Source organism: Nicotiana tomentosiformis, chromosome 11 (genome assembly GCF_000390325.3).
Source record: "Nicotiana tomentosiformis chromosome 11, ASM39032v3, whole genome shotgun sequence".
NCBI classification, from domain to species: domain Eukaryota; kingdom Viridiplantae; phylum Streptophyta; class Magnoliopsida; order Solanales; family Solanaceae; genus Nicotiana; species Nicotiana tomentosiformis.
In genome coordinates, this window is record NC_090822.1 from 117172474 (window position 1) to 117181779 (window position 9306).

The window sequence follows — 9306 nt, forward strand, 5'->3', positions numbered from 1 at the left end:
AAGATCAAGACAGTTTTGAGTAAGCAGGTACTGAAATCGAAGCTCATTTATTGAAGACCAACTCAAGCCCAAGCTCCTAGGAAAGCAAACTAATCTTGTAGGTCACAAAAGAACAAGTCGCGTACTAGCATCAGTAATGCAGAGGTACGGATGAACATTATGGTAATGACTAGTGAGGAAAATATTGGAAACCTTGGGCCAGCTGCTTAAAATTCTGTGGTGCCACCGCCTTACTGCAAACTTTGATGCATCCTCTCATCAGAACACACTAGTGCTCGCTCAGGTCGTGGTTAATATTTGTATGATAATTGCGACAATAAAGCCCCATGCTACACATTAAAGAATATGGTATAATTCAGCTTTTCTTAGCTAAGCTCGTGGTTACACTTGAAAGAGCCTGAATAAATCCGAAAAAATTTGCCAGCTCATCAGGCTTTCTTCATTTAGCAAACAGTCCTTAAATAGCTGACCGGCATGAAAATGGCCACTATACACAGACTAAGATACAGATTTATCAAATATACAAGCTAAATTGCCAACTAAAGTATGTTGTCTCTCTTCTGCTATAGTTTATGCGTGTAGTCTCTAATCAAACCGTTGTGAAGCAGGGCAACACACAGGTCCATACACCACCACTGGGCCAAACCCAACTAGCAATCATCCCGCACCATCAAGGCCATGACCAGAAGAACGAGCTAGCAGTACGAGAACATAAAATTTATTTAGAGTTGGAGGTTAGAATATATGTAATAAGTAGTTAGAAGATTTTATATTTAGGCCATTGTATTTGTACAAACAGTGGGATATCTTTGGATTGGAATTTCATTATCCTTCACCAACTAAGTGATCAGAAGAGTAATGCTCATCTAGTCTAAAGTGCTTGCTGCTCCATTTCTGATGTGCTCACTGCTAACTAATATTTTCAATTCGTAATTATCAAATTTAATTCAGTAAATTTTGAAAAAGTTATTAATTCTACAGGACACTTTCAAATGTCAACAAAATGAAAGAATTTTGTATAAGCTGGTACTCAAACCAAAGCTCATTTATGAAAACTAACTCAAACCCAAGCTACTATGAAAGCAGACTAACCTTGTAAGCAAAGAAAACAACTTCCGTATGCAGGCATCATTGATGCAGAGGCCAGGGTGAAGATTATGGTAACTAATGAGGAATAGAGGAAACCTTTGGCCCAGTGCTTAAGATTCTATCGTGTTATCACCATACTGCAGGCTTTGATAAACCTCACATCTAACACACTTATTGTCGGCTGAAGCTATGGTTTTTGTTTGCAGGAGAATTGATACAAGAAAGCCCACATGCTACGCATGAAGGGAATATGGTAGATTTAGCTTTTGCTTGCTAAGTTGGTGCTTAAACTTGAAAGCACGTGAATTCACCATTTGCATACTTGTCATGTTCTCATCTTTTGGCAAATAGCCCTTAAATAGATGACCGGCATGAAAATGGCCACTATACAACCGACTAAGATACAGATTTGTCAAATATACAAGTTAAACTGACAGCTAAAGAATTGGTTTACCACTTTATACTGCACGCTTCCTTTTTGATCTTTTGCTCTTCCTTGGACCTGAGTAATTTGGAACTTCTTTACTACTGCTAGAAGCATAAGCCTCTTCTAGAACTTCTTCATCCTGCAGTCAATATTTATCAAGTCTATAAGCTCAAACTCATAACAGTGTCTTCAAATAGAAAATTAATAGTTTGCCAGGCAGCATCAAACAAAACAATTCATTTTCGGGGTACAAAGAAGTTATTCTTTTCCCTCTTCTTTGAACTGAAAAAATAAAGATATTGAATTGTTTCAGAGCAACTTAAGTATCCATGAGCCTAGAATTGCGTATGCATATATCTCTAGTCTCTGAGTGAAGTCCATAGCCCTTACAGCCTGATCGCATAACCAATCAGTATGAATTTTTGCGCAAGATTATTGATAAAAAATTGCATTTTTGAGTACTCTCCTTGCGTGAGATACATAGAAAAGAAATTATTTAGAAGACCAGTGGCATAGAATTTTCAGATTGTTCTTTCGTCAACCGCTTCCTCTCGAGCAAACATATTACCAAAAATAGACAGAAATCTATAGGGAAACACTGAAAATTGGCATGTATAATGGAATACATATTAGACCAAAAATCTAGAGCAGACATGTCTTCATGCACTTCAATTTACTGAAAAGCAGAATCACTGGTTTTAATGATTAGAGGAGTCGAGGTGCGCAAGCTGGGACAGGACACTACGATTATCAAAATAAAATAAAATAAAATAAGAATAATTAGGGGAGTCAAGACACCCCTAAATAAAAACAAACTCCAATCGAATGGAGAAAATCTATTATCAGACAGCAAAAAGATACAAAAACACAACTATGTTTTTCTAATAACCGCGGTGTCTGGACAGCTTGCGCACCTCGACAAAACCCTTAACCGTAAAAACAATTCTATGTAATCATCACAATGCAATTTTTGTCTAATAGTGTTTGCGTAAGGGTTTGTAGTAACATTTTTTCAATATACGTCATTTCCGAGCTCAAACAATGTAGTCCAGCTCCCTAAAACAATAAAAGAAGATCAACTTGAGAGGTGATAAGAAAAACAAACCATGATCCTTTCCAACTCTCACAATGTGAATCTCCCTCTTTCTTTTGTTCTTCTTTATCGGGTAGTATTTCATCTCTCTCTCACACAATTGTTCTTTGGTTTGGCTGGCATAATGGGGTGTATGAGTAGCGTAGCTGTGTATCGAGATACCATGATTACCAACCATGACCAAGTGCAGGTAAAGGACTACAAATTCACATCTTTATTACATGGAAAACGGGCTTGCATCATAAATGAAAAGGAAGGATTGTACTTCCAGATAAAAAACTTTTATAATGCAATAAATCATCGTGCCTTATTAGGCCTGAGGCCTTCCATGTCTTTTATTGTCCTTGGACATGCCACTTCTTACTCATCGCCTGACTAACAACTGATTTTTAATTATACAAACATGTGTCAAATGAACTTTGACAGTCGAGATCAAATGCACAAAAAATACTTTGATGTTTACCTTGGGCTTGGTCTCATCATCTGCTTCGTCCTCGGAATCAGATGTAGAGGCTGATATTTCAACCTTATCTGTAGGGAGTGCCTTGGTTGACTTTTTCTTCTTTTCATCTTCTTTTAGCTGCCTGAATCTGTCTCCATAAACTTTCTCGTTAGCTAAACAGGCATTGTACAAGTAGAGTAACTTTTAAATATTACACACACCTCTCTCCAGCTTGCTCAGACTGAGAGGTAGTTCTTTTTGCACGTCCAGCGCTGATGATACCACTAGCATCTCCACTCACAACAGGCTTTGCACCACCTAACTTGCGCAACCATACTTGCTGTGCCGTGGTCAGCACATTATTTGTGAACCTTGAAATTCAACATAAAAGGTGCAAGTTAAGAACTATCTTGTTTAATTGATAAAAATATCCAAAACACAAATCTATTGTTGAGTTAAGAAAGATAAGAAGGGGAAGCATGATAATTTGTCAGTTGTTGCCCCAGTGACAAGAGAGAACTTAAAAGAAAAGCAAACATAAGAGATATCGAGAAATTGTTTTGACATGTCTTTTAACCGGTAAGTTTGAAAGAGCCCAGGCAGTAAGAGGATACATATTGGTGCATAAAGGCGCAACTAAATTTCTTTATCCTCTGCCCTTAATCACAGTGATATAATCACTGGTAACAAGTGAATGGCAAGTTTCACTTTATTTATGTGCAGACGTACGTAGTTTTTTAATCAAGATGTGCAGATTTACGTAGTTGTCATTTATAAAAATAATAATTCACACCGGGGTGTTTATTTGATCCTATATTTGTCTAAGACCAAAACCATAATTCTATATCAGAGGTAATAATACGTAATTACTTTAACTAAGAGCTCACCAGTAAATTGTTAACCCTGAAGGAACAGACAAAGAGAAATAGCCAATCATGAGCGGAAGGAACTTGAAAACCAGAAGCGTGTTCTTTTGAGTTGGATCATCTGTCTACGAAGAGATTTCAAGGATTTCAGAATAACATGACAGATGCACTCAAATACTAAGAACAGAAGGAACTTAGCTGAAACATAAACTCAAGTTCGTACTTGGGGAGGTTTCATTATCTCCATTGAAACATATTGCGAAATAATTAGCAGGACAGGCAAAACAAGGTAAGCCACTGTGTCATGCCAACCCAAAGGCGGATGCCCATCCTGAAAAAGTCAACAGATTTATTTTTTGAGAAGGAAAAAGTCAACAGATTTTTATGTCCGCAGTTACACTAAAATGTACTTGATATTACTAGCAGATTTATCTTTTGAGCACAAGCGCTCAAAAGAAAATCAGTTGGGTGAGATGAAAAGGGGGCAAATGCTCCAACTTTTTTGTGATTAGGAAGATTACTCAGAATGTGTATCAGGTTATGACACTGACCACAAACGGGAATAGCCAAGAAACTCCAGATCCACTTTGTCGAGCAGCTATAGTAGTCGGTCCTCCCAAAGAAGGAATCCAAAAGAAACCTTCAGTCAGCAATCCCTTTTCAGAAAGCAAAAAAAGTAAATAAACTCATTATTTAAATCAATGAGTAAGAACGTACGATAATATTAACTTCTTTTATACCTCATTTGCCACATTAGAGAGAGCTTGATAGAGACCAATCCAAACTGGTATAGTAGCCAAAGTTGGAAAACATCCTGTTATCGTGTAGCCACAAAATAAATAAATAAATAAATAAATAGATAACCACAATGGAAGTACAAGAACTTCCAATATTCTTTACCTGGAATCTAAACTTAACATGGAACGAATTATACATCCAAACCATATAGAAGCTCAAAGCGCTCATTATTACTTTATGGCATGGTCACTTATTAACTGGCATTGACATCTGCAGTTAGTTGATGTGCTGCAATTTGCGTATGTCAAACCAATTGTAGTTTTTATATTGTAGTGGGTTAAACTTATGAATTCATTAACCTTATGGAGGTTTATTTATGCTACAACCAGTCTTTTGATGATGCAGTTAACCTTCAAATCAATGCACATTTGACAGCATATCTTAACTCTAGTGACTCTCTGTCGCAACTAAAAAGCATAGTAATTGAGTGAATCTCTCAACTCATCATGTATTTTAGAATTTTGGTATTCACATAAGGCCTTTTTAATAGGTATCCACATCAGTTTTAAACTCTCGGGCACAAAGTTGAAACCTCTGATGCCATTTATAACCACTTCAGTACAGCTATTGGCCAGACAGCTCATAGGACAATGCACCTGAAAACTTACCCAGGTTGTTAAGTAGTTAGGAGCCCTTTCTTCTTTTACAACTCATGGCCTCAAAGGAATATCGCTAGGATACACAGGAAAGAGGAGGTTGACTATACCTTAAAGTTAATATTTGTCATTTGAAGTTAAACATGAAATGAAACACATTATTGGAAGTAAATATTAACCAAAATATTATAAAGCAAATTTAAGGTCATAGAGCAGTGTTCTCTGGTATTGTGGAACTAGTTTGGGCGTCCGTGATCATCTATGCTTCCCTAACCATTGCATAAACTAAGTCAAACGTTACACACTTAGCTCGACTCAATTCACTATCTCAAAGTTCTTCCTTCACTGAAAGAAGCATTATTAGTTGATAGAGTGAGTGCTGCATTGGCCAGGGAGAAAAACTGGAGGACAGGAAGATGTTGATTCACCATTCCAGCAAGTATTTTTGGGTACTTTGGCTAGAGAGAATCAAAGATGTATTTAGGACAATGTTGTGTCTGTAAATAGTCACAAATACTAATGTTTGTACTTCTCGCTTTTTGGTGTAACATGCTAAATGTAGACGTTCCTCAGTTCCCTACATTTATAAGTGGCAACTGAGTTTTTGTATGCACCTTCAATGGAATAAAATTTCATACATATCCAAAAAAAAGGAAGTCGAGCACGTGAGTGTGTTGGAAAAAAAAAATCAAGTGAGCGCTACGGATGAGGAACTAACTTAATGACAACTTCAGATGCCATAGATATCAAAGATTGAAAAGGAATAGAACTGAAATCCAGTTCAAACAAATTTTGGATGGAAAAATGTCACTGGGCAACCCAGTTCTAAGATGTACTAGAACAAAAAATGAAAACCTAGACCATAGAGGAACAGAATGTGAATGAGAAAATATGTAATTCTTTAACTGATTAAATGGCTATTAATTCACTGAGATATGATTTGCGATTCACTACTAGCCAGGAGAGAAAAGTCACGGTGAGTTCCTTTCAACATATATGCCCAATGCTTTAAACCAACTAAGAAGATAAACAGAAATGGTAAATGGAAGCATAATTAAAAGAGAGAGAGCTGACTGCTAGAATGAAGAATTACCAGCAAGAGGATTGACCCCTGCCTGCTTATATAAACGCGAAGTCTCAAGTTGGATTCTTTCCTGAATTAAAAAAATATTTATAGATGTAAGTTCTGTTTGCTGGACTCGATATGAAAAGGCACAACATTAATCATAATTCTACAGCAATAGCTTCACGACAATAGAAATACTCCTTTTATTGAACGAATTTTTGATCACCACACGCAATGCTTTTCTTTCTTTTGATAAGTAAAGCAATACTATAACCATACAAAATAAAAAACTCTAAAAAAATAAATAAAAGCTTTAATCTTACCAAATTAAGATGAAATCTAACAAACAAGTTGTAATGGTTACACTGTCAATTGCTCATACTTCACTCTTTTTCACAGTACTAAGTACCAAAGAATCTTTAATACATAGCTCAAGTTTTAGAAGGTCATACGGTTCTGAAGAGCAGTTTAGATGAAACAGAAAGTATCAATTGACAAGAATTTAACTCACCTGATTTCCAGCATATCGTTGCTGAATAGCTTTGATCTTTGGTTGGAGATTTTGCATTGCTAGTGTTGATTCAACCTTTCAAAAGACATAATATCATACATCAGCAACAATTCCATTGCAATACAGATTTAAAGATTAATGAGGAACAAAGGAGCAGGGGACTCTTGTTGAGTTCGACAAAAGATTCAATTCTCAATTTCTCATCACCATTGCACTATTTTTAATACTAGACAGACGTAACTAAGCGGCAAGACCTGAAATACCAGACCAACTCTTAAATATCAAGGTCAAGCAGCAAGTCAGCACAGGCTCACCTGTTGCTTTGTCAAAGGGAAAGTGACAGCTTTAACCAGGACAGTAAGCAATATGATTGCAAATCCATAAGAATAAGGCACATGCACAGCTGCCAGTCCATCCTTCATTACCTGAAAAAAGCAAAGTGAATGATGTGAATATAGAGTACGTGACGACATCAAATACCAGTTCGTAAGAAGACGATCTCTCTAAAACTAAAACCTAAAAACAGTCTATCTAAAACTGAAACAAAATAAGCTGCAGTACTTGTACTTCGCCATGTAGTGAAGACAACCAACCTGTTGTCCTATATAACATTTCTTCAGCTTCGTCTAATTTCCTATCTTTTTTGGGAGGAAGGGGGCAGAAGCTAAAATCTGGTTGGTTAGGGAAAAATCTGGTTATCGACTTGTGTCAACAGGAAAAATGACAAGAGCTAGTAGAGTCTTTCAATAGGTAGAAAAAATCCAAAATTAAGTTTAGTTCCCTTCCAGTGTTTTCAAAGGCTAAAAGCAAAATAAGTTAAAAGAAGATTTTAACTGCAAAGGACACAGTGAAATATTCGAGTTGCGTGCAAGTTGGCCCAAACAACCCGTAATAAGAGAAAAAAAAAAGAGTAATAACGATAAACACAAACAACAATTATGCGGATAAAGTAATTGATAATTATAATTAAGTTAAAACTAGGAAAAATGATGCCAATCTAACACTAGTAAGACCTAAACTTTGAAAACTATATAAACATGAAATAGATACATAAGGCAGCAAGTGAAATCGTTATTATGAATATGCTGGACGCATTATAGAGTCCAGAAAAGGAAGATAAAAATAAAAATCGTAACAATGATCAGAATTAGCTCGAAACTATGTTAAGTAAAACTGAAAACGGAATTTAACCTTCAAAACGACTTCCATAGCGTCAGAAATGAAAGCGAACCAACCACCGGGTTTCTGAGGAGTAGCAGCAGTGGCATCGGAGGCAACACCAGGATCAGCAGCCACAGCGGCATCAGCTAACGTATAGAGAAGTCCTTCGGCTCGGCTAATAACAGCGTTGAAATCGAAAGAAGAGTGAAGAGATTGAATCGGAGGAAGCTCATGGAAGCTGAATTTCACTCTAGCTGAAATAAGCCTTCGCCGGTGGAAGATATGGCGAGAGAACGACGGCAAAGGAGTTCCGATGAACGACGGCGATGAAATTAGGGTTTTCGCCATGGTAAAAAATGCTCCTGAGGTGAAGGAGAAAATGGAGCTCAATTCAGCTTCGCATGAAGAAAGGAAAGTTGAGGATGAGGGACAGCTATTAGAGAGTGGAGGAGGGAGAGCCAAAGAGAAAATATCCCTATCCTTTATTTTCCTTTTTGGGAATAAAAATATTGGAATTTGATTAACCGATGTTTGGCGCTTCCGTTATTTGGTTTGGTATGTCGTTTTCTTTTTTAAAAATGGTTTTTCAATGGTGATAGGTATTTGTATAAGAATTTAATTAATTTGAATTGGTGCGGTAGTATTTGAATTTTGAAAATTAAATAAATTTAATTTTTAATCATAATTTTTCTAAATATATAAAATTTATTTTAAAAAATTTAAAGAATTTATATCTGAGTTCACAGTCAAAATAAACTTGCTTGACTTTTGAAATTAGCAGACTGCCACATAAATCGGGACGGACTGAGTATTATAAAAAAAATATTTTCATGACTCAAATCAAATATTTGAATGGTATACGTTGTTGTGATTAGGGGTGTACAAACCGAACCGGAAAATCGTACCAAACCGAAAAGTCAAATCAAACCGATTAAAAACCCCGACTAGATTTGGTTTGATTTGGTTTGGTATTGAATAAAAAAACCCGAACCAAATCGATATATAAATATATTAATTTTTATATATACTTTTAAGATTTTATATAAAATTTTCTTTAAAAATGTCTATAAATATTTGGGATTCTCTTATGAGATAGTATAATAGAATATAAAGTGCTCCATATTTAATAACCTTATATAATGGGTTGTATGATCACTTTCTTATCAAGTGTTACTGAAATGCGTCAATCTCTTTGTTCGTCCATATTCATATGTTAATATTTATTAAATTCTTATATCTTTTTCGAATTTGAAGTGG

General features: G+C 35.9%; 1 protein-coding gene across 1 annotated transcript; it reads right to left on the reverse strand.

The window, feature by feature from the left end:
- Positions 1 to 344: 344 nt before the first annotated feature.
- Positions 345 to 8523, reverse strand: LOC104099017 (inner membrane protein PPF-1, chloroplastic). Its single transcript, XM_009605895.4, has 12 exons — positions 8080 to 8523; positions 7203 to 7313; positions 6889 to 6963; positions 6405 to 6465; positions 4658 to 4731; positions 4469 to 4573; positions 4141 to 4248; positions 3939 to 4042; positions 3273 to 3422; positions 3073 to 3199; positions 1544 to 1655; positions 345 to 695 (listed from the first exon to the last, which is right to left on the reverse strand). The coding sequence occupies exons 1-11, from the start codon at positions 8395 to 8397 to the stop codon at positions 1548 to 1550; spliced, it is 1341 nt and encodes a 446-aa protein (XP_009604190.1). The 5' UTR covers positions 8398 to 8523; the 3' UTR covers positions 345 to 695; positions 1544 to 1547.
- Positions 8524 to 9306: the final 783 nt, after the last annotated feature.

Coding starts and splice junctions, on each gene's coding strand:
- LOC104099017 (XM_009605895.4), bottom strand. CDS start 8,397: ATGGCGAAAACCCTAATTTCATCGCCGTCGTTCATCGGAACTCCTTTG. Junction 3,423..3,938: donor TCAGGGTTAACAATTTACTG/GTGAGCTCTTAG, acceptor TTGAATTTCAAG/GTTCACAAATAATGTGCTGA. Junction 3,200..3,272: donor TCTGAGCAAGCTGGAGAGAG/GTGTGTGTAATA, acceptor TTATGGAGACAG/ATTCAGGCAGCTAAAAGAAG.